Genomic DNA, 25,386 nt, shown 5'->3' on the forward strand with positions numbered 1-25,386 from the left:
CCGGATAGTTCCGTCAAAAAATTTACTCGCGATGTCAGATCAAGAGATATTCGCACTCTTATATACGCGAATATGTCGATTTATGACGTCATAACGTTTTTCAAACCGTTCTCACGGATAAACCATTGTAGTTAAAAATCTGAAATTTAGTGATGATTTTTTTCGATTTCAAAAATACTTTTAGTACGAAAGCAAATGATATTTGTACTATATCTGCTGGCACCGAGTACGTACTATATAATAGGCTCTTTACAAAGTTATTGATTACGATCCGAACGAATTATCAACCCTTTTAATATGCAGACGGTACATAACTTTTGGTTGGGGCTGACGTACCTCAATGACCTTAATGACTTAGTGGGACCTTGATGAGATCATGGCCACTATTTAAAAATCTGCAGGAAAATCTGATTTTTTTACACAGCATAGAAAAATGTTCGAAAATGACGGTAGAAAAAATTGAGGGGAGGTTACCGAACATTTAAACAAGAAAATAAGTATTGAAAATTAGACATCGTAATGGCAGTAAATGGATCGTGATTTTTCAACCAAATTTAAGGGATCGTAAATGCTGGAAAAAAAAAAATTAAATCATATACGTATTCGTTGAACATTTATCTTGTTAATGGCGTTATAAAAATATCAGGTCACCGAAACTTTAAGAATGAAATCATAAATTAACTGCGATTATCGCTCACGATGAGTCGTTGAATACTAGGTTCGGTACGACATCGGCAACACCGCTCTATCAGCTGTTTATATATATGTATATCGACGTATATCGTGTTTAGTTGTGACCTGCTTACATTAGTGTATCGGTACTGTACAGACGTGTATACTTTCTCGGTATAATTAATAGAAAAATGTTTTTTGTTCATATTTATACAAATATTGTGATAACAAAAATATTTGTAATCACAAATAATGACGTAACCTCAAATTCAAATAAATTGTTGATTATGTGTATCAAGTCATATGTGAGTGCGACAAGCCATCAGTTTACCGTTAGTAAGATAGATATATCTCTCCACCAACAACAAAGTTGCCAAATCAAAAAGTTAACTAGTCAAATTTTTACTAATAATGATATTTTTTAAATATAATTGATAATTACAACGGACTAATTGATTAGTTATGTTAATTTTTAAATCTATAAATTTTGAGAGAATACAATAGCACCAATCCCTTATCATGACAAAAAATTCAGTCGTTCAACGCTCGTGTGGTGGGCATGATCTCATTAATCAGTAATTTTTATAGATTCGGGGGTTTCCTCCCTCGTGCGAATATAGCCTAAATTGCTCCTAGAAGTTTCGATTTTGACGTTCGATTGTTTTTTTTTTGGATGAACGACCTTTGTGCGATTAATCGATTGAAATTTTCTTCTTTTCATTCAATGTCAAGGACGAAATTCCGTTGGCACACATCGCTCGAAGGCTCCTTGCAATGATTGGAGAAAAAATGATTGCGTTGGAAATTTCGAAGCTGATCAGCACGTCCGGGACGTTCTTTCGTCGGAAGGCTCGAACCCTTCGAGGATTATCAAGCGTTGAACTCCGAGGTTAGTACGTTTATCGTTCCATCGTAAAATCGAATTGGACACATTGTTTTGACAAAACGTCACATTAGCAGGGGCCAAAGGTTGGATTATTCGGAGAGCAAGATCGACGCGATCGAGTGAATCGAGAGCTTCGGTGGATCGCGCGCGATATGCTCGTCCACGAGGTTTCCAAGGACACCGGACGATTCACGGGGACCGTGGATGTAGTTAAACTCGTTACTCATGGAATGTTTCAACAATGGATTCTCTGGGAGGAGGCAAAAAGTAATTCGGCACGAAGCGGAGCGGGAGAGTGGTTCTGAGATTGGGTTGGAGCGAAACAAGCGATTATCACTCAATCGTGAAGTAAATCGATACTGGTAAGAACAAAACTGAGTAATTGAAAGAGCGAAAAAGGGCCGGGGGGGAGAGGAAAGTGGCGAGGAAGGTGAGAGCGTCGAGATCGAGCCCAGAAGCTCGCAGATGTATGACGAGAGCTCGTTTGTATTCTTGACATTAATCACCCTCGGTTCGGCATGGATATTGCTAACCGGGTGCCCTCACAACCGTAAAGTGTTGTATATCGAATGGCGTTAGTGTACGTCGCTCACTAATGCGTGCGTATCCAGTGAAAGTATAAACGAGCTCGGCCGCCTGACCTCCGTCGAGTGGTGCAGGTACAGAGCGCGTGGTTTCGCCGCTTTAGCACACCGCAATGCGTATCAAACAAGAGTAAATCGATTAAGAATGCGACACCTGGTGGCAAAACACACACACACACGCACACACACACGCGCGCGCATGCACAAAAAAGGCAAATAGAAAAATAGGGATTGATCGGAATCGCGATGTTCGTTGGGCGTAAACGGTGCTGGATGCTGGAAATTCGCGGTTGCCTGGGAGCTCGAAACGATGATGAATCGGGGTGAGAGATCGATCGGGGCAAATACTTGGTTTAAAGGTGTTAAGAGCGTTGGAATTTTTCGCTCGTCGAACTTGGAATTGAATCGTCCCATTTGAGTGCCAGGCTGCCTCGCGCGGTTGCTGTTTCTCGTGGCCCGGGAACAGCGGCGGTTTTTCGATCATTAGAATAATTGCATGAAACCGGAGAGCCTCCGAAGACATTGATTTTGGTACTTTTTCGCTGTTTTCAGGAGCACGGGCGACTCTTCTGGATGGTTTATTCGGAACGATGCGCTCCTCGAGGCTCCGCAGCCAAATATGGGGCCGAGAGATTCGGAATCTCGCGTTTATCCGCGGCGGAATGTTGATCTGTCAATTTGAAGAGGGAAACAAGTGGCCGGCTGATACTGCTGCACTTTTTTAAACGGAGGACACGCTAATCGGGCCGATCGCGTGAGCATTTAAAGCTCGAGATCGAAGCGAGGATGGGGGAAGGAGAAAAGAAAGTGCGTGTCGAGGAAAGGCCAGGGATGCTGGGCAGAAGGCTCGAAAGAGCGAAGAACTTGACTATGAGCAGGTCTGCATGATTACGTTGCGGTAGTGGGAGCAAAGTAGGTAGATGAGGATAATAGTTGAAGTATATAACCGCGAGACCAACCTCCCCTTTCGGGCCAATCCCGTTCACCGGCTTCCTCGAATAAGCTCCGCCTTTACTGCTACCCGATTCTCTTCTACTCCGGTCCGTTCATACGTTCTACGTTGCCCTTTTCCTCGTGACAACCGGACTTGGTACACAGTACGTACGCGAACGTCGAATGGATCGCATCGTCGTCGCCGCCGCCGTCGTCGTCGTCGCGATCGTCGTCGTGCTCGTGCTCGGCGCTTTTCCTGCATTTCCTCTCGAGCTCTTTGCCAAGCCTCATCATCATTCGATAATCAGCGGCTCCGTGATCTCGAGTTTCGATATTTCCCGGGGAATTTCGTCCGGATAAAGGAACGCGATTCGAGCCAGCGGGGCCAGCACCGAGTGTTCTGTTATCGAGTGCCACTGTGCACCGAAGTAATCTTGGTTTAGGCGATTTATCGCGGTGGATTAAAGCATAAGAGTTGAAAGATATTTTCACAGCTTCGGATCAGAGCTGTGCTTGTTCCCTCGAATCAGCCTACGTCGCGGAGCCGGTTGAGATTGGCTCGCTCCGGAGAAGGCTGCGGAGATTCGTAGTTGCGTTTGTCGAGAGTCCGCTAAATTTTCCACTGCCCGAAGATCTTTGAGTATCAATGACATTCGAGAGGTTTTAGCGAGCAAGTGGATTCGCAGATTCGTCAGAGTCGAGTCGAGACGCCAGTGGCTTTCTCCAGGAGTTCCCAAAGTTCCTGGAATTAGCGAGGGCTCAAAAATAAAACGGTGCTGATCAAAAGATCGCTCTCGGATAGAAAGAAAGTTCGCGGGAGTGGAGGAAGCTCCGTTGTGAAAATCCGGCGAGTCCGAGGTTGAAGGAGCTCGCAAATATCGCGACGAGTATGTAAAATGCATGTATAAACACAGCGCGAGAGCGAGGACTGTGACGGTTTCTCCGTACGCTCTGAGCCCGTCCGAGCCATCGAGGAGGAGGCATTTTGTTCGAGCGAGAACAGTCGCTTAGCGGAGACACGGACGATCGAGCGTCGACAGGATACCCCGGCTCGTTTCACACTCCTCGTTAATTTTCCGGCCCCGGTGATCGGGCTTCGAATCGCTTGAAAAGCGAGATGACCACGGCGGCGTAGACGCGAAAGCCGCGGACGATAAATCGCTCCGAAAAATTGGCCGTTCGTCGGGGTTCGGCGAGAGAAACCGGACAAGTTTTCACTCCGGGATCGAGCAAAAGGGCCGAGGAAACGAGACCGAATTCGCAGGTGCACCCGAGAAAGCGAGACCATTTAAAATACACATAAAAATCCACTTTCGGAGGCCCGAGGAAGATTCCCAGGGAGGAATAGGGACGAAGAGGACCCGCTGGAAACCGGGCTGATAAGACTCCCTCGCTCGGAACGAGTTTCGCGCTCCTCGAGCCCGCGCGAATAACGAGTAGCTACAACCTTCTCGGGGTGGTCGGGAAGAAGCTGCTGTGTAACCGCCCCCCAGCACGTACCTCCGACATCCGGAGATCACTTTGAGAATCTTTCCCAAGAAATTGGCCTCCCCGAGGCATCGGACTCCCCGGGCCATCGATCAACGAGATCCTCCAGAAAACAAAATATGCCGAGTTGAAGCAACTCTGCAAGTTCTGCCGCTGCCATTTTGGCCCAAGTGATACTTTTTGTCGTGTGCTATTCTAAGTTTTTCTACAGATATAATCCCTTAATAGAGAGATACACCGATCAGTGTACTTCCAAAGTTTCCGACGTTGGATCTCAAGCTCCGATACCGATAAGATGTATCAGTCGAGTGGGAAGACGCTCCTCATCAGCTTGCTAGTGATGGCGATTGCGAGTGATCACGCTGTGCTGGCGAATTGGTGGTAAGTTCATTTCAAATTTTCATCGCAGTAATCCTCATTGTCGAGTAACTAACTTTTGTATGTACTTTTTCTAGTAGTTCGATTCTCCCTTGTACTCGATCGATTCGATCCTTCAAAGAGTTATCATTTCATCGCGGATACTTAATAACTTCTGCCATGTCTTCGCACTCCATATGGCAGTCGCGCGTGTACGCGTTGTCCCGAGTCCTCGGGACTCCTTGCTCGGGTTCATCTCGTCGGAGAGGAGCCCGCGAATCGATCTCGAAACGGGGCTTTTTCGTTCGGATTTGTTTTTAGCTTGGAAATGAACAAAAGATGTACGGAAGGAGTCGACGATTCTTCGGAGCTTCGACGATGATTCGAACGAAGGTTTATCGATGAGAGATTCGTAGTAACGATTAGCTGGTCGTTGGTTACTCGAGGTTTTTGGATCACAAAAATCCTTGAGACGAATGCGTTGGTTAAGTACAACGCGGAGGATCGACGTTAACATTATTCGGAGCATTTGAATGCGGGTCTCCCATTCCGAGGAGTTATTTTTGAGAGTATTTTTTGAATGCTCAGCTGAGTCGTCGTCCCCACCCTCGAGAAGATTCGCCTCGCTCGTATCTCCGGTACGGAGAGGAACAATGTGAAAGGGTAACAATTGAAGAGGAAGACATTTTTTGGAGTGGATGAAAACGAAGAGAGAATCGGAGAGCGAAAAGTTGGTGCCTGCTTTAGTTGCTCTCTCAAGATTAGTGTAGCACATCTGAAGAAATAAGGTAGCCAGAGATCTTCACCGGGTCTGTATCGCGATATCCCTGTCTCGTTCTGCTTCCCACCAGACTCCGGGAGCCTGCTTTCCGGAAGATCTCTCTTTTCCACTTTCTTTATCGCACCAATCGAGCCGCGCCTCTTTAGAAGGGAGAAAGAAAACGAGAAGCGAGATGCTTCTGAATGTAGGCGTTCGGCTTTGTTTAGTCGAGTACAAGAGCCCCGGATAGAGCAGGGACTTTTCGATTAATTCGAAACAGCGCTCTCCCGATGAATACCAACTTCGCTGTGACGGTGTAGCTTCGCCGGCGAGCCGAGCCCACGAGCGGAGAACTCTCTGAGTAGAAACGGGCGAAAAGCTTGCACCGAAACCGGCATATTTTCCATCAAACAAATCACCGCGATAACGCCCGGAGTCTCTCCCGCGAGCGACACACGACTCTATTAATTAAGCCGGATTTAGGAGAATATAGTGGGCGACGGCGCTTCGCGTCAATTCTCACCGGCGATAAGATCGCGAGAAGATAATAAACTTTGGAGAGAAGAAAGATCGCACCTCGATGCGTATCTCGATACAGGAGGATCTCGAGCCGAGGGATCATCAAAATAATCGTATTTAGCCCCCGCGTGCGCGCTTCCTCCGAAAGAAGATGAGATCGAAAACTCACGTGGACGAGCAGTTCTGAAACGACTCGCGCGGGAGCAGCTATCCGAGACATAGAGCGGAGAAAGGAGAGAGCGAAGATGCGAGAATAAGAGAAGAAGAGGACGGCGCCGGTGGTGCTGGCGGCGGGCGAAGGGGGCAGAAAAATGGAGAATGAAAAAGCGCCTTCGTTACACGGCCAGCACACTGCGCGGAGAGTGGAATGACTCTTTCTCTCTTGGTCCTTGTGGTCCTTATCTACCTCTTTGGCTTCTTTCCTTCTCGCGACCTTGGCGAACGAGAAGGAGAGCAAGAGAGCGAGGGACGGAGCGAATGGCAGATCGCATCCTCTTCTCTCCTAGCGCGCATGCGTCCGTGTGCGTTAATCTTTGTACCGTAGATATATTTGTGTGTGTGTGCACATGAGCATACTCCAAATTCCTGAACGCCATCGCACACGCATCGGACGAATCCTGGGACAAGGATAGATGTTGAGGAGAATCGGAGAAAGAATCAAGACACAAGTACGCGTACACGAATGCTATCCAGGTGCGCCGCGCGGTCACGCTACTTAACTAGAGTAGATGCCTACTCCCGTGTCGACTCCGAATCTCCGCTGGCCTCTCAACTCCTCGCGCTCACTTCTCCAGCCTCGATTATCCGTGGCGCTCCTTCTCTCGCGGGCGTGCGCGCGCTCGCGATCGCTCGCGGTTCTCTCGTTCGCAATGATGCCGAGTAGCCGCGGTCAAGCGATCGTTTCAGAAGATTTTATTTCTGACAAACTGGTTTCCCGCGCTCGATTAATTGCCCCCACTATGCTCCCGCTCGAGCAGATCGCGCACGGCTCTCCCTTCCTCTATCTCCCTCTTGTTCCCTCTTCAGATTCTTCCCTTCTATTGTGAGTACGCGAGAATCTTTCTCCCCCGACCCCACCCGCAATCGAACCTCGCGCCGGGGCGTCCGCTAATTCGGGTTGTAACTTTAGTTCATCTGTCACTCGATATTCCCTCGGAAATCGAATATACGCAGTTTGCATCACCTGCGCAGAGCTCGCTCTCGAAGCGACGTTGCGAATCTGATCTTTCGAATCTGCCGAATAGATGACCTCGGACCTTTTGTCCAAGGGGAGGAAATTATGAGGGAAAAGCCCCAAGACATTGCCGCTTCGAGAGCCTCCACCAGAGTCGAGAGAGGATCGAAAAGTTTTTATGAGAAATTGCTGTCAGTGGTGAAAAACTCGGAGTGCCGATTTCGGCTCGGAATCGATGGTGCCGCAGCTATTTTCAATTCGATTTTCTCTCCCGTACGTTTGGCCGAAACTTGAGGATTTTCGACCGTTCTTATTTGCCCCTTAATCTCTGCAGCGAGATCTCACGAGGGAAGTGGAAAATTCGTGTTAAATTTTGCTCTTCGCAGGGTAAAAATGAAATGTCGAGCAGCGTGACACGTTTAGTACGAGTTTGAACCTTCGACGCGCTCGAGAGACCGATGCGAGAGTAATGCCCGTTGGAGCGCTCGTTGCTCGTTCGATGCTCGTTCGCGTGACGATTTTTCATTGAGTCTGGTTTAGGCAGAGTTTTATAGGGATGTTGAATACCGAGGGATAAATGTAAGCGACGAGAGGCAAGTTCCATAGTGGAAAAATCGTAGTTGATGCTTCACTTTGACGAGGCTTTTAATCTTTGGTTATTGCAATTTATACGATCATCGGAAATGAGCGAGTCGAGGAGGCACGTAGAGGCTGGGCGGGTGGATGGGTGAATGGCGGAGATAAAGCTCGGTCATATAAGCATGCGTGTGTATAGAAAAGTGTGATAGAATAATGTATCGTAGAAGCGGCCCGAAGGGAGAGCCCTTCGGGCTCTCCTTAAAAATCGCAGGGCCCTGCTCGCATCGTGCGGGAGAAACGGGAATGAATATGATCGCGCGGGGCGAGAGGAATGGGGAGCGAAGGGGTCGGCTCGGCTCGGCTCAGTTAAACGTTAATGCAATTTTTAATCGCTATCGTAAAGTCAGCTCGGTGTGTTCAACTATAATGCTATAACTGCTCTCTTTCTTCTCCGTCGTTATGCTCTTTCGTTTGGTAAAGATCGCGAGCATAAGCGTCTGCACAGGCACACGGAGGCGCGCGCACTCATACGGAGACACGGAGAGACGCATACGACGCGAATTTAAAACGCGTTCGTCGTCGCTTCGCGCTTAATAAAGGTGCCTTTATTAAACGCCGGAGCTAAAGACACGTCGCCCTCATCTCGTTTGTGTAACGACACTGCGAAGGAAAGCCCTCCCCCACTTTGGCCTCTGCAACGGGCTCCGGCACACTCTTACGACTGCGATATTTGCAGCAGCCTCTTTCGCCTCATTTTTTATGACGCGAAGCCTCGCTGTGTGCTCCCTCTTTTTCAAATCGCAAAGCCCCGTTCGCGTGTACAACCGTGACACTCTCTTTGTCGCGTTCTTCCCTCCCCCGCGCCCAAAGCCCGTGTTTTCAGTTTCATTTCGATTACGTGTCCGAGCCCAAACGACCAGCGATTTGTATCTTCTTCATTCATTTTTTAACGTCTCTTTGAAATCACCTTGATGACATCTGTTTTGTTCCTTCTCGAGCTTGTCCGCCTTTCGAGGCTTCCCGCAATTCGTCGCGAAATAAAAGATTTTAGTGCCCGGCAACGCGCAGCATCCGGTCCTATCGCTATCGTCTTTTCATCACAATTTCATTTACGAATTCTCATCCCCATTCGTTGCGCCACGCAGATCTTATTTCGCGCCCGGCTCTACGGATCTCTAGTGTCGGGCTCCGAAGTGAGATAACGCGCGCGGAGCTTGCAGAAAACTGAAAAGCGTCCAGACTTTTTCCTGTGCAACGACAGATTTCGTCGAAATTGAAAACAAAACGATGATTCGGACGAGTTCGCGACTGGCTGATAGACGGAACCAGAAGAGATATCTCGCGAGCCTCTTTCCTCTCGCGCGAAGCGAATCGATTTCAATGAGAGTTACAGTTACGAACCGGGCATCAAGACTCCGGACGTGTCGCACGTACGGAATCTCTTTCTTCTTCCTCGAAGTAAAAGCTTTCGTAAGTTTTTATTGAAGTCTTAATGGAGACATTAAAGTACAGTCCTTCTTTGTGGGCCGCGTGTTTTATAACTATTTCAAATAAGCTGTCGGTGTTGGAGCAGGCTCAAACGAAATTGCGGAGAATGGGAGCCGGAAGTGGGAGGTTATTTTATGCGCGAGAATGTTAAACCGGAGAATAACATCGCAGTTGATTCCGACTCGTTCGTCTCCGTCGACGACGTCTCTATTCATTTTCTTGACAGCAGGCTCATCCCCGAGTTTCTTTCTTCGCCTCTTTCTCCCCCTCTCCACTGTTTTTCTTACGAACTGCTACACATTCAGTAAATAGCTCTGTATTTAATTGAATCGAGGAATGATCGATGCCGGATAAAACGAGTCTTTGCCGAAGGGAGCGATGTCGTAATCCGATAAATAAACTTACAAGATTTGTGTAATTTGTCATTGGTTATGGAGACGTTTGTGCAGCGTTCAACGTCCCAGCCACGTACGCAGAAATCTGCAGAACGTGAGACGAATGTTAAAGCTGGTCGGGTTCTCGTGTGACGTCCGCTGCTTGCTTGCTTGCTTGCTTTACTGCGGTGAACAAGTTCGCCTTCTAAGGTATGTCGACGTCGCGAAGACCTGGCCCGATGTCTTTACTGGGTCATAAAGGTGGAATCGTTATCGTTGAAGAGACGTTGACCGTATCGAGGGCTTTCAGCGACGTCATCGAATGCAACGAACCTTTCGTACCATTTTCGTTTCCTTTTTCTCACTCGTTCCCCGCGTCCGATTCCCTTCATCTTTCCACTAACACCCGAGGCTCGTAGCCCTCCATCATTTCAGAGACCTCGTACCGCTAGAAAGGTTTTTAATGCGTCATAAACCTTCCATCAGCCATGAATCGAAGCAAACGGAGCCCGGAGCTCTCTTCTATCACGAGCATACAGACAGAGGACAATCGTATAGTCATACCAACCCGCGCACAAGACGTATAATGTGGAGTAGTATGACACACGTATGTAAGTATGAGAAAGCGAGTTTAATAATGGTCGAGATGAAGGAGAGAGCGGCGCAAAGTGATTCCGGTACTTTTAGCTTTGTCGCATCGGAGAGTCTTGCGGCCCTCCTCACAAACAAAGTCCAAGTCTAAGATATAGAACACCTCCCCTTCTTTCTCTTACTCCCTTTTCATTCTCTATTTCTTTCTCTCCCTCTCTTCCTCTTTATCTTTGTTGCTGTCGGAAGGAGGAGCAGGGCTTCCGAGATTTTCGCACAAGTACTTGAAATACTCGGATCGAGTAAAAGGGAGAGTGCGAAGCATCTACTTTACAGTAGTGCCCCGATTATGGGCTCGTATAATGCCGGATCGAAAGTTGTGCAGCCGAACCAGTACCGAAGAATTATGCGAAAACGTTTTTAGGAACTGCACGCTTCTGTCGTTACAAGACCAACTACTAGAGCCACAGTTTTTCTTGGTCAGGTTTGCGTTGGAAGGTCGATAGACGAAGACGACACGATCGGGTCAATTCGATAATGTAGGAAAGACGAAAACGCAAATGCGTCTAATTGCATTTCATTTTCATGGATATAATTCATGGATAAATGCACGTTCAATTTATTTTTTTACCTCAATCAGTTGTTCGATATTTCTCGACGATGAAAGACGAGGGAGCCCGAGGTTTCGTTTAGGCCGATGGAGATTCAAGTCTGAGGGTCACGATTGTTCAATTATGGCAAAATTTCGTGATAGATTCGAATACAATCGATTGAGAGAGATCCTAGGAGAGATTGGGGCTGGTTGGCCTACGGGGCAAGTTGACCAATAAACAATAACAGCCAAACTACGGAATGTTAACATACGCCCGGTTGATATGATTGTTCATTGTAACCTCTTTCTCATTCGCGTCTCCCAACGCGACGCGGAGCGACACGTCGTTTAGGAACAGTGAAGAATTTTCATAAATCCAGGTACAAAACCAAATCTCTACGTCAATCTTATCTATCTCTTGCTGCCTCGATTTTTTTTTCCAATTATTAGAATAATCCTCTACACGAATATTCATATATTGAACCATGATTGTGCACAGCATTTTTCTCAATAATCGCTACAATTTGGTGGTGGAACGTTTTGTTGCTAAAAAAAAGCAGTGTGGGGTATTTTGTTCGATTGTATTCATTGTTCGAATCATCAAATGAATAATGTTGATAACTATCCGTTTATATTAATTTCACTAATACGTAGTTGATTGTGAGGTAAAAATAGTACCATATGGTCAACTTGCCCCGACCGTGGGGTCGGTTGACACGAAAACGGTTCGTCAAAAAAGGGATTCGATGACTCATTTTGTTTTAAACTTAAAAATTCAAATTTTCATCTGAGATAGAGGAAGATTCCATTCGAGACAACCATTTGGTTTTTGGAATCTTCTTCAGTTCCCTTTTTTACAAGCAATAGTTTGAAGTTGGCGAACCAGCCCCGGTCTCCTCTGCTTCTTTTCATGTTTTTTTCCTGCTTCATCCCGATGATTCTGTCGAGTTTGAGGAGGTGCGTCGAAAGCTGAGGCCCCTCGTACAGCCTCCAGGCAAATTGCGAATCTTATAAAGTTCTTCGAAACTCTTAGGCTCATTGTTCGCATACAAATTAGAAAATGATTGAGTTTGTGAAAGAAAATCGTATTTTAGTTGGCGAAGAATCCGCTTATTATCGCAGCAGAACTGCGTGCAGGCCTCTCGATTTTGTGAGAATCACTGACTACGATGAATAGCGTAATGGAGATGGGAGACGAGCAGCTTTTGTCTTTAGCGAAACCTTACAAACGGCCCTCCTCAGTTTCAAAGCTATTCTCGTCTTCCTTAGAAATGAAGTTGATTGATTTTGCCAATGGTATGCTCGATACGGTAGCAGCGTTATGGAGGTCGTTGAAAAGTAACTCTTAAGTCGTAGAGAATTGTTGAATTGCAAAATTCAAAGGAGAACGAATATATTCTCCTTTTATCAACCCTTCACACGAGAACGGGCGCTCCAACGACAAGAAAAGTTTCCCTGATTTCCTTCACCTCCCTCACAAAATTGACCGTTAGTAACTAACGAATATTTAGTGTACGAATGAGCGAACAGCAGATTGAAAAAGTTGAATAATAATCACTTCCGTCCTTGGATTTTGGTGGCTTCTTTACTTCGCAAATTGACGTTCCAAATTTTCCGAGGTTCTGCATATGATCAGCTGATCAACCGAATGCAAACGGTCTTGCGCTGAAACGCTCAAAAAAGTAGAAACATCAGACGACGGGGAGCTGTCGATCTTGCAAAATCTGTGATTGACTAGTTCAAAGTCCAGGATTTCACTGAGCTGCTTTAATCCGCTCTGATCTGCTGAAGGATTTTCTCGATGAATCATTGTCCGAAATATCCAAGTGCAAGATTCACACGAAACGGTAAGCTTCGATGCGGTAATAATAGTTGGTGGGATTCCCGATGCGTTATTACTTACGGTCATTTCTTCCTAGGGTTGAGCCCGAAGTTCTCAGAATGATAAAAGTTTTATTTGGCGAAGGAGAAATGGCGCGAGGCTAGAAGAACTGTCAAAGGTGAACGACGGTATTAACAAACCTATCCCATTTGCCGCCCCCTCCCGAAGCAGGGTGAGTTTATGTGTTAAAAAGGGTCCGCGTAGTCTGTGCGCGGTGACGCATGATACGTATGCCTCATCCAGCACTTTGGTTATATCACGAACAAGAACTCGGTCGCCCTTTAGGACATGCATGGGATCTTTATAGCGGTATTTCTCGTTCACTGCTCACCAATAATATATCGCCACGGCTCTTTCCTTCTTCCTCCTCCAGTCCCGCTATTCTTCGTCCTCCTCCGTCGGTGCTCCCCTTTCCTTCCCTTCTCGATATACGAGTCACATGCTATAATACAAGGCCTATAAAAAGTGGCCAAAAGGGCGAGTGCGCGAGCGTTCGTCTCGATACATGTGCGGTCACGCCGTCTTGTACCGTCGTAAAAAAAGAGCGAGGGAGAAAGGAGCGAACGAGAACGAAGGAAATCAAGAAGGGTCCGCGGGCAGACTTTACCCCTCGTATCATTCCGCGTATCCTTCTCGTTCATCCTCTTTCTTATTTCCACGCTTTTCGTCCTCCGGATTTCCTTCCAGCACCTGCCTACGCGGGACCCACAAATGTCCGATTAACAATACAAATTACGCTTCAGACTCGCTGCTTTTCTGCCATCCAACATTCCCACTAGAATGTCTCTTGGACATTCGGCCTCCGTTTTCAATGGCACTCTGGAAAACAAAATCGATGACGAAAGTTATAAATGAGAAAATAGTTCCTGCATTGGGACTTTCTTGGATGGAGTCGAATCCGATTAATTCCAGTAGCCACTTGGACAACCAGCGACCATCAAATCGTCAAACGGTTTGCTGATTCCGCATCATAGAAGTACAAATCCGACTAACTTGCCCAATTCCCAACCGGTTTTCTCACAAGTTAACATCGTCTTAGAAGGTCCAAAAAAAAGGATTGGTACACAAAATGTCAGCCTGCAGAAATCTCATGCCAAACGTTTTGTTCGCGGATGGAATCGGTAGCTTGAAAGTTTCCAAAACCAAATAATTTTGTGTGTTTCGGTGAGCGATTTGCTTCTACTGCTTTCGGTAGGGAAACTGAAAAAAGCCGGCCCTGGCTGATCTCCACGGTTCGGGTTCGTGTCCTCAGCGCGAATTGGTCAGTGGATTAGTCGGCCGAGATAACCAGGACAGATTTGATCTCCAGTGCAGCCGGTCCCGCTGTAATCAGCTCAAGAACGATCCTCTACGACAGCAGTGCAATAATAGAAGTGAAAGATGCTGTCGTTTGGAAAAAAGTGCGAGTCTTGGGTGACGCACTGTTGCGAGTGCCCAAAGATGTATTCTTCGATCTCTCGCATACTTCATTTTTTATTTGACGTTGTTCCGTGGTACGAACGAAGGGAGTTGAAGCAAAGAGGAGCAAAAGAAGGAGACAGAGGGAGGTTGAGGTTCCCAAAAGTTGCGATCGCCGAACCGCAGACTCTTCTACTTATTTTCCTTATTTTCTCTTCTCTCTCTCTCTTCCCACCGCGTTTTTTGTCCCTCACTTCCGTCTCTTTCCCGCCCTTCCTCGTCTCCCCTGCGGCTTTCTTTCTCCTTCTCCCATGGATTCGTGATGTCTTCGCGGTTTTCGCTCGAAAAATCACCGACAAAGGACGGCCGGCGTGCCTCGGTTAAGTCTGCAGGACTCCACACAGCGCTGTGAGCCCGATGTTACTCTTAGCCCCGAGATATATTGTCATAACTACAACGAAGACGACGACGAAGACGCGGTCTCCGAAGGAGACGCGGGAGGTTGAGAATATCCAAAGAGTAGCGAACCAAATGCCCCCTCCTGGTTCCCTCCTCGTCGTAGACGAAGCGGCGCAAAGAGTAGAGAAAAATCTCCTCGCCTCGTTCCACGTTGTTTATTCGTCTCATCAAAATTCGGATCTCAGCTTCTATCGATTCGGATTCATCCGCGCAATTAACGCGATTGATTGATCGGACTCGTTAATCGGGCGACATGGTTTTAAGGAAGATTTTCAGCCTGGATCGATGATGCTTTCGTTCAATCACCTTTTTCTATTCGGGATACGCCCCGCGACGTGCTTCTTCCATTTAGTATGCGGTCGACACGCTTTCCAATCGTTTCTCGACTCATCTGTTAACATCCACGTGTATATATAAGCTCGAGGACGAACGAAAAGGGACAAACGTTTACGGTCGAAAAAATAATAACCCGATTCTTTGGGATTTCTCGTGGAGAGAATCCGAAAAAGAGTAGGGGAAAGCGGAGGGAGAGCTGAAGAACGTCTGGAGTGTGTGTTCCTCGGAAAGAAAGGTCAACAACGCGTCTGTGTTTTCGTATTTCAAATTCTCATTTTAAGATGAAAATCCCCCAAAACCGGGCCAGACTGGCAGGTATGCGATACGAAACGAACCTGACCGTGTTGCGTCTTCAGGATTTTCCACCTTCGTTCACCTCCTGGTCAACTTCATCTTCATGAATCTTTCAGGCGCGCGCGTGTGTCTTGCATTACGTCTAATGTTAACGCGAACTTTCGTTACGTTGCATTTCGAAAAAAATGATTCTGATTTAAAAAACTCGAACTTTCACAACATCCCTCTTGGTCTACCAGATTTTTCATTAGAGTCGGAGAGGTTGTCGCCGATTTTCCTCCATCGACAAAACCGATGTCGATCGATTGCAGCGCAACAACGTCTCCATTGTTGCTTAGGCACGGGTTTTCAAACGGTTCACGCTCGTCCACGTGGCAGAGCTCGTGATCGGAACAGAGCTACCGACCTTTTGGGAAAATCGGTTTTTCAGAGGAAACGGGGGAATCGCTGGAGGTTCGTAGCCTCGTTTGAATTAAATTTGACATCGAAGCATAACGGCGAGGGGAAAGAACGAGGAAACGAATATTCTTCGTTTCCTTTATTTTAGCTCACAAACTGTTACAGTGGAAATCGTAAAGAAACTCGAGTGGAGGAGGACAGAAGAAGTTTAACTGACCGTCCATTGTTACCTCCGTTTCCGGCTAGTTCTTGCTTCACCTACACCGGATATTTTGTGTTCGCGTCTAAGCAAAAAGTCACGGTACACGGTGAAACGCATACGAATCATCGTACCGCTGAACACAAGTTCGAATCTTGAGTTCGACGATTATTTAGCGAAAAATTTAGACCAAATTTTGGGGAGTCAGTGAGCAGGAAAATTTCGAGGTGAAATTCCTGATTTATATTTTCCTCCCACGATGGACGGTCCCTTTATCAAAGGAAAACGGGTTGATCGTCTCAACCGGAGAATTTTTCAAAAATAGTCAAAGTTTCGAGATCCCGATCGTTTCTGCGCTCGCGAAAATAGTTGAACTTCGTATCTGATCCGCCGTTCCCATTTTCCAGAACGTCATTTTTCGTGCTAAGAAAATGGCAGAGTTTGCGAATAACGTAGCAGCGATGAGGGTCGAGCAGTTACGAGAATGTCTGGTCGTCGCTCCGAGCACGTCGGATTAGGATTACAACGGTAAACAAATAAAGCAGAACTCAAAAGGACTTCGCTATTTGTGTTTGCTTATTTTTTTTTGTTAGGTTTGAAACACATATCCAATTATGAATTTCATTGGAGTTTCTAATAGAAAAAACATAACGGTCATGTTTGTCGCTCACGAAGATGCTGATTCCCTTGGAATTTGCTGACAAACTTCTGTAACGAAATCATGATTCGCTTTTCAACTAATATGACAGAGCAAAATACAATCTAATGAGGTGAAGATTCTTGGGGCGTCGAAAGCCTCTTTAGAGATTTCGTGCACCTTGTTGGAGCACGAACCGGCTGGTTTTGTGTATCAATATTGGATCTTTGAATGGTATACAATGTGATAAAAGTGTGGAGAAAGAAGAGGCGAGTAACGCGATACGTTGGAACGTTGGGTGGACGGATGATGGCTCGTAAAGAGACACGAGCCTGCGTTTCGCTCAGACCTTCGTGGCTCTCATAGCAGCTGAGAGTTTTCAATGCTCTTTTCGTGGAACTTTGAAAGATTGAGAAATCTTACGAACGAAAGAGGCGAGAGGCAAAAGAGAAGAATATTGAATGGAATTTGGTTGATGATAACTGGAATGTTTAATTGTAACGAAGGAAGTTCGCACAAAGCGAAAGCAGCCTGGACATTTCGACAGGTTTTTATAGCTCGAAGATGCAGCAGCGCACGTCGCTCGACTCTTCGCAATTAGCTAATTACGAGTTTGGCCGAGAAGCTCGATCACATATTTTATCAATCTCTGTTGGATACTTTCACGCTTACTGGCACGTATAATTTGCGGGGCGAGTAGTATATCGCTCTGGGGTTAAGAGGCGCCACGATAAATCTCGATTGCGAACGATCGCTGCAAGAGCACGCCGCTCCAACTTGGCCGTTTCATTTGAATTTTTATTCTTCCAGAGCAGAAGAAACCGTCCGCGGGGAATTCGTCCCTGAGTATCTCGCTCGTGCTTCGTGTGCCTTCCATACACGCAACAAGAGACACGATCGCCGGATAAAAATCCTCAAAGAAGGAGAGAAATAGAATTGTAGTTAGACTGGATACATAATGTCGCAGCTGACTCGCGAGCAGCCAACCAGCGCTATATCTCCGAAGCGCACACTTGTTGAACGCGTGGTTTATCTTTAGCCATAGATCACTTAGGGTCTGTAGGCAAAAGGCACCCTCTTTGTCTCTCCTCTCTCTCTCTCTCTCGCCCTTCCATCATTTCCTTTCACTCTGTGGCATGCCAACGTCCGACACAACCTTCCACACTCCCTCAACAAAATTCTAGTATTATGTAGTAGTACCCTTCGATCCTTCAACTAGGAAACGAAATCCTGGTCCAAATGGCTGTCGCTTTTCGATAAGGAACTTACGACTCGAGTCATCGGAACGGCTACTAAAATTTCAGATTCTTTTTCTGCTTTGTGAGCCAATTTATTATCCGATCGTTCCAACTTAACCGAGAAGTCGACACGAAAAGTTGGGCGTGGGAGGAAAAGTGACTGCCAATTCTTGCTGCATTCATTTGTAATCGAACGCATTTTTTTCCATCGGAAAACTCGGGGCGAGATTCACAACTCGCGAGTTATCCATGCCACATGTGTCTAGCTACCAAGGAAACATGGGAAACGGGGGGTAATCAGAGATTCTTATGGGGTTGGGAGTGTCGGGGAAAAGCCAAACCTCTTCATAGTTCACTTGCCTTGCTCATATGTTTAATTTGTTTATCGGATAAACGGAAATCACTGAAAAATGCGTTTGGTTGAGTAAATAATCAACCGAAAGTTTGGGCAACGGGGAAATCCAGATTTACGTAGTAGGCTCGATCAGATTACGGAATACGTTTTATGATCATTACTCATTCGGAGAATTTACGCTTTGCGAGCGAAAATAAATGTTTGCTTTTTTCTAAATCGATTTTTTTTTTGTTAATTCCCAGCAAATCGTCAACTTCGAATAGCAATTTTCCATCGAAAACTCAAGATTTTCGTTGATTCATTTTCAAAAAAATTGTAAGGATGTCAACAAACATTTCTGAGTCGACGATTGCAATTTTCTGGAGAAACGATGGTTCGAGAAAATCGTCTTTTCAGTTTCTCTAAGAAACGATGGTTCTGCACCGTTGGATTCGTTTCCCTATCTTCGTTTGTTCTCTGGTCACAAAGAGGTCAAATGTTTGTCATTTTTCGAGTGCTGTGACACGGTTTCCCAGGAAAATTCCAGATCTCCATCTCTCAATAAAGAAGTAAAAGATTTTTCAACTTTTCTAAGCTCGGAAAAAGCTCCCACTCATTTCCCTATTTTCCTCTACTACGAAGAACATTCGCTGTCTGAATAAACTTCATGATGAGAGGGATTTTAAGAAATGCCTCGCATTTTCGACCCTAACGTTATCGAACCTTCCAAATTTTCATCACCCTCTACAGTGAACTTTAGGAATTAAAATCTAACGTATTTGCCCGACTCTCGCCAACACTGTGGCAAGGAAGCAAACATCTTATTTGCGAAGAAATCGTGGAATCTTGCGAACTGCAATTTCTCAAGTTTCAAAGCACATCTGACTGTCTGATCTTTAAAAACTCACAGAACTGACTGCGAGAATAGGAAAACAAGTTTTTACAGAAAAAAGGAAAAAAAGGTCTGTGCTCATTGTGTTCCATTATCTGTGAAGATTGCGTGGATCTATCAAGACGAAAGGAGCATTCGAATGTTGAGACTTTAACGTGAAAGTTCACGTCCAAACATATGTATATGATTTAAAATAAAGGCTTGTGTTTGTCGGTAAGCTATGAGCAGAATAATGTTATGAGCCACATAAACTTTGCAGTTATTCTCCGCTGCCTTAACGTTCTTCGAGACATACTATTAAAGTTGATGATAATGTGTTGCTGCATGATCGATGGGCTTTTTGTTTGGTGGTAATAACGATGCTCGTTTTCAATGAGAAAATATCGCACTGCAAAAAATCTGAGTATCTCAAACGTGCTTCGGTTGAATCTCGGTAAATTTTCATTCCTTGTCGATATTAAATTATTCAATTTTTTCTAAAATTAGACTTTTCGCGTTGCAACATTCTTCCTTCACACTTTTGACGAATTTATGCGATTAGTATCGCGAGATTTTACTCCAAACAAATTAAATGGAATACACTCAAGCAGTACACATTTCGTTCGATTAAAAAACGAATTATTGAATCGAAAAACGTTGATTTTTAATCAAGTTCGTTACACTAAAATTATGTTTCGTCGATCGTTATAATAAATTATTTTTTAGACATGAGGAATTGTATTCGTAGATTTGTAGCTCGTGGTTATTGCAACATTTCCGGAAACTGTCGCGTTTCGATTTTCATAAATTTTCAAAAATCATGGAAATAGTTTGACGACATTTTGTTCCAGATCAGTTGAATCGAATGCGACGAAGGAGCGCACGATTCATTTTAATCTGGAAACGTTCATTTGAAAGAGAGGATCAAAATGATTTTTTTTCCTCGATCGCAATGAGTTATATTCATTAAAAAAGAGAAATAAAGTTTTGGGGCTTCTCACTCGAGATTATTGCAAAGTTTTTAGAAACTCTCGTCTTGCAAAAGGATTTTCGAGTGTTTCCAAACTTTTTCGCAAGTAGAGTTTTTGACAATAATAACAAAAAAGGAAATTCTTAAAATTTTGGGAATAGAAGAAAAAGGATTGCGCCCGAAGGGAATCGTGAACGGTTGCATCAGTTTCGTTGATCTCGTTGTACCTCGAAATTCGCTTATCCGGAAGTGTCTTTTCGGAAAGGAAGTTGCGAAAGATTCCTCGGGAGAGATATCAACACCAAAATTCGCATAATAAATAACTTTGTGCTGTCGCATTTGCCAGGTTTCGGGTAGAATTTCAGCGTTCGCAGAAGTCAAAGTTTCTCAGAGATTTTGAGGATGGAAGAAGGAGCTCGGTACGAAGGACTCCATCGGATTGTCGGACTCCTCGATTTTCCGGAGACTCGTCTAACCGACTTCCTCCGACTTTCATTGTTCGTATCTACTTTCGGCTGGATAATCCGGCTCTCTTTCTCAGTTTGCACAGTTGCGATGTTCAAAATCGACAAACCCAATCACTTTGACGCTGCACGTGCAATTTTATCTCGGAGATTCTGCGATGAGACAAGAGAGCGCTGTGGAAATAGGGAAGGAAAGAGGAAGCCGAGGGAAGCTGGGAGAAGACGAGAAAAGGATTCGATGCGAGCAAGGACGAAAAGGATTCCCCGTTGCTTTCTCCACCCGATATCGATATACTTTCGGCACGTATAACGACCAGATGAATAATACAAAATGAACGAAACCGGATAAGGTAAAAAGAATATTTCTCGTGTCAGGGGTTCGCCTTCGTCTTCGACGCTTCTGTTCTGCTGTCTCCTTTTCATATCTTAAATTCATACAATTCCAATTTGTGTGGATGAACAAGCTGGAACAAAGTCTCTCGATGATATTCGCAGTGCGATGTTATCGGATTAACGAAGGAACAAATTCATTCGAATAAGCAGAGACGTACGAAGATTTTGCACCGCAAATCAGAGCAGATTATCAATTCATTGGAACAACGAAACGTGGCACTACGATGTGCCCATGAAATATACGATCGCATCACAACGTTAAACATGATTAAACGAGAATAAAATAGTTTTAGATCAAACTGCAGATTCATTCTCTTCGAAAACATTGCAGTTAAATAAAGAAAACTCTTCCAATAACAAATAGCTATTGAATCAACAATTTTTATTTCGTGGTAAAAATTCGTCGCATCCTTTCTTACAATATTCCACTTCATTCGACCCCAAAATTGAAATTTTTCTCAAAATTAGCGAACAAAATCTCCCCCCACCCCACTTGAAAAGCTCCCATCAACAATGTCGAGTTCCAAGGAAGATATACGCGAGAGGAGATTTCCTGGTCGACGAGTCAGGTACAAATAAGGGAAAGGGTTGAAAAATGTAGCGTTGCACAGTGGGTAAGATTTGTCAGGCGAGTGGACGTCAAGCATAAATTAGTCGCGGTTTAAGTCTCTCCCTCCCTCTTTTAATTCTCTTTTTCTGCAGCTCTCCCGTGTTTGCATCTCTCTTGTCGTTCCTAATCCATCATAAATAACTTGGTACAGATGCGTGTGTAGCATACGATAGTATTAGCTACTCCGGCGAGTATGGTAGCGTGGTTTATTATGTGGGGGGGAGAGGCGTGTGTGGTGTTACACTTCCATACATTTGTATGGGCTGCGGAGGTTGTACGGTCCCCTAAATTATTTCGAAACGATTGTAACTCGTCCCCTAAATGTAACTCTTGGGCGAGAGCGAGAGCAGTCGCGCGGTGGCTTTAGCCCTCCTCCCGAGCGGAGCATCGACCATATAACTATCGTATACTATTAAACTACATAACCTAAGCGTATATACACAAGCGTAAACGTAAAAGCGTTCCCTAACCGTCGTAATACGACAACTGGGTACGTATAAATCGAACGTTGCCTTTGTTGCGAGGACCGAGAGTCTCGAAGCGAAGAGACAGCACGCGTCACCGCCATATTCGGCAGTTCGTAGCCCCGAAAACGCCATTTACGCGCCTCGAGAAATTCCACGATCAACTATTTCTACCCTCGCTCATTCCACGCGATTGGTACTTTCGCACTTACGTTTTTCGTGGCCTGTTGCGAGAGACCACGGCGGGCGGGGGCTCCTTTTCTTTCTCCCAAATTCATAGCAACCTCGATCGATATCCGCATCATTTTATAGTCGCATTATCTCAAACGCTTTCCAATCTTCTCGAATCCTCGTCCCAAATCCCTCGGCAAATCGTTAAAATTTAACGACTCTTCTTTGGATCTCAACATTATTTATAACGTTTTGCCGATTGACGCGCGGCGGCCTCGAAACTTTACTCTTTGTCGACGACGTACAAAATCTTACGTTCTTACCCCACCCGCTTCTACACCGAGATTACGAGCTAAGCCCACATCGGAATCTTGCATTTTTCGACCAAGTGGGCTCCACTGGAATTCACTCTCGCACCGCCGTGCCAACTTATCGGTATTATTTATGTTCAAGCGAGTGAGTGACACGGAAAAATAAAACTTCAAAAATGACCGTGCGCGCATGAAATTTACGAGCTTTCGGATTAAGGATCTTCGACGTTCGCGGCCGATATCGAGAAACCGATTTATCGGACAACAAATTTTTCTACGAATTCCAAACTCTCGTATTCGTATTAACGAATAAATGGGAGAAGAACCACAAATTAACGTCCATTATTCATCAACGGAGATCACTTCGAGGGATGGAATTTTCAGGCTCCCACTTTCATCGATTCCCTCACAGGAGGGACGAGCACGCAGCACGAAATTTCATTAGATCGATAATATTGTTTAATTATCTGTAAACTGTGGAGAGAACGCTGGAGGAAAAGCTTCGGAACTTTGATTGCGCTACATATTTTTGGATTATGTAGAATTTTCCCCTTTTCCCTTCACTCGCACCTAACACACTGGGGTTACGCTTTTTTTCTCTTCTTTTTTTTTTATGTACCCGTTTCTCTCATCGCTCAACGCGCTCGGGGGGTCGTGAACTCGGTACGCAGTACGCTTTCTCGTCTCCTCGTGTACGAATCCCCAACGGACCTTTAATATTAACGAACAAGTTAGTGGATGCCCCGTGGATACGCGAGCGAAACGAGTAGAGGGAAGGCAATGGTTTCAGCGCCCACATGCTCGCGCCTCGAATAGGAATATATCGCCGTATCGTCGACTGCCACCTACTACACCGCGTCTACCGGTCGAATAACCTCCACATTCTCCATCTGGAGCTTTTTCGCATAAAGCTCGTTCCCAAACCCCCTTCCAGCGCTGCCGACCCTTTAACTGCGCTTTCCGGACACACACACAAATACGTGAAAACTTATGAAAACTTTGTAGCTACTGAGATATGTGGATCGAATTGTTCCAAGATTCGTGTCAACGGTCTCGGGAAACATCGAGATTTGGTGACTACTTTTTTTCATTTATTGGCAGACTCAGCGAACAGACTCAAAAAAAGGCTACTTTTCTCTGCTTCTTAAGGAAAATCGTGCGTTACTTGTGATTGAGAAAAACAACTGAACTTTTTCGCCCTTCTGATGACCAAAGAAACGATTTAAATTTACTCTCGCAATCAAGCAAAATGTGACAACGGCCATTTTCTATTTATATGCGTATGCGTATCTCTATTTTAAGGATGTATAAGCACTAGACTCCATTTCAGATGGCACTCTAATTTTTTGTATATTATAGTCCAAGCTTAAAGCTTAATCTCTGTGAAATTTCAAGGTCTCCTAACGACTGTTTAATCGAAATATTTTTAGTCAAAAAAACACAGTTTTACGTGTCATATGTAGCCACAATGACTTCGAAGCCTGTATAACTCAAAATTTGATGTATTTTTATATCAGTTGTTAATCATAAAAAACGTTTATTATATGCATTGAACCCTGAGGATTTTAACGGTTCGTTAAAAAAAGGGGGTCAACGGACATCTGAATTAGAAATATAAAATTAAAGACGACAAATGCTCACGGAAACTCAGGATTTCATAACTCCGTGAAGTTGTGGCGAAGTCGCACAACCTATAAAATGTAAACATTTGCACGACGGTCTATGAAACTTTTTTGTCGTTATGATAAGCTCTAACCTCAGCTGTCAACTGACTACGTCCGATGTTGTCAGACGTAAACTTTTCACACCGCACTACCGAGTCGTGTTAATAACTCTGCATAAAATCCTTTTCGTAATTAAATGAACTTAAATATTATTTATGATTAAAAAATTATTACAAGATTTCTTAATAATATTGTGCCCGTGGCAATTTCTTTGAAAAAATATGGTCAAAGACTGTCTATTGACTAGTACAAACTGCTTTGACATCCTTAAACCAGCTGGCTCATGGTGTTGTCAAACCTTCCAGTGTTCGTCGTTATTACTCGTTAACTTCAAATAAGTGTTTTTGTTTTTTCATTCCCAAGTCATTTTCACCGGTAACGAGGCTTTCTCAAGACATCATTGATATGTGAAAACATTCTATTTTCTTATTCTCGTTTTCGGCTCTTCAAAGTTGGGAGGATCCTATTAAATCCAAATCATCGCACAGGAAGTGTGCCTGCCACAAGAAGCTGTGTATAATCCTTGAAAAAATGTGATTTTCGTTAATCTAGAGTCGCGGCAGCGACTCTGAGACAAGTACATTTATAAGATATGACGAGTTGCTGCCAGAGACTCTTTACCGGAGCGATAGCGTTTCCAATTGTTTTCGAAAATTTTCAAAATTTGTTTCTTCAATAATTAATTAATTATAGCATTCCGGAGAAGATTATAAGTTGACATATTTTTTATTTTTTTTTCTTTCGATTGCGACCTCTTCGAACTCTGTAGCTTAATGCGTTGAAGAGATATTAATTATTTATTTTTTAATTGCATCAAAAAATGGTCTCGGATTTTCGCACACATTTTTGATGTTTATTTGTTTTATTTAGTGACAAATCTGGTGCCATAATACATTTTATATACCTATATATTGTGTTTCTGGTGTTGTTTTTTCGACAACTGGACGATAGATCTTATAATAATTCCGCGAATATTATCCGCACGCTGTATATTTCTAGGATATTTTCAAATTTAAACTTTCAAAGTTGGAATTTTCGATTTCCATTATATTCGCGTGGGCTTCCTTAAAAGTTAAAAATTTGTTGAAAAACTGGCAATCAACCAAGACACTATTACGATATTGGTTCAAAAGCTAATTAATTCGTCTACATCGTTCGTGAATTATTCGTGTTTTCATCAACGAGAACCTCGAGTTTCCCGTATCGATCGAACGTACGAGTTTTTTTGTTTGTTTTCG

The 25,386-nt window shown here is 44.6% G+C and overlaps 1 protein-coding gene across 1 annotated transcript in view; it reads left to right on the forward strand.

Moving 5' to 3' along the window:
* Window positions 1-3,258: 3,258 nt before the first annotated feature.
* Window positions 3,259-25,386, forward strand: part of LOC122418914 (protein Wnt-1-like) — a 66,118-nt gene continuing 43,990 nt past the window's right edge. The window contains exon 1 of the mRNA XM_043433049.1: window positions 3,259-4,944. Within this exon, the coding sequence (XP_043288984.1) occupies window positions 4,859-4,944 (86 nt within the window). The 5' untranslated portion in view covers window positions 3,259-4,858. The remainder of the gene's footprint in view (window positions 4,945-25,386) is intronic.

This window comes from Venturia canescens, chromosome 1, assembly GCF_019457755.1.
Source record: "Venturia canescens isolate UGA chromosome 1, ASM1945775v1, whole genome shotgun sequence".
Lineage (NCBI taxonomy): Eukaryota > Metazoa > Arthropoda > Insecta > Hymenoptera > Ichneumonidae > Venturia > Venturia canescens.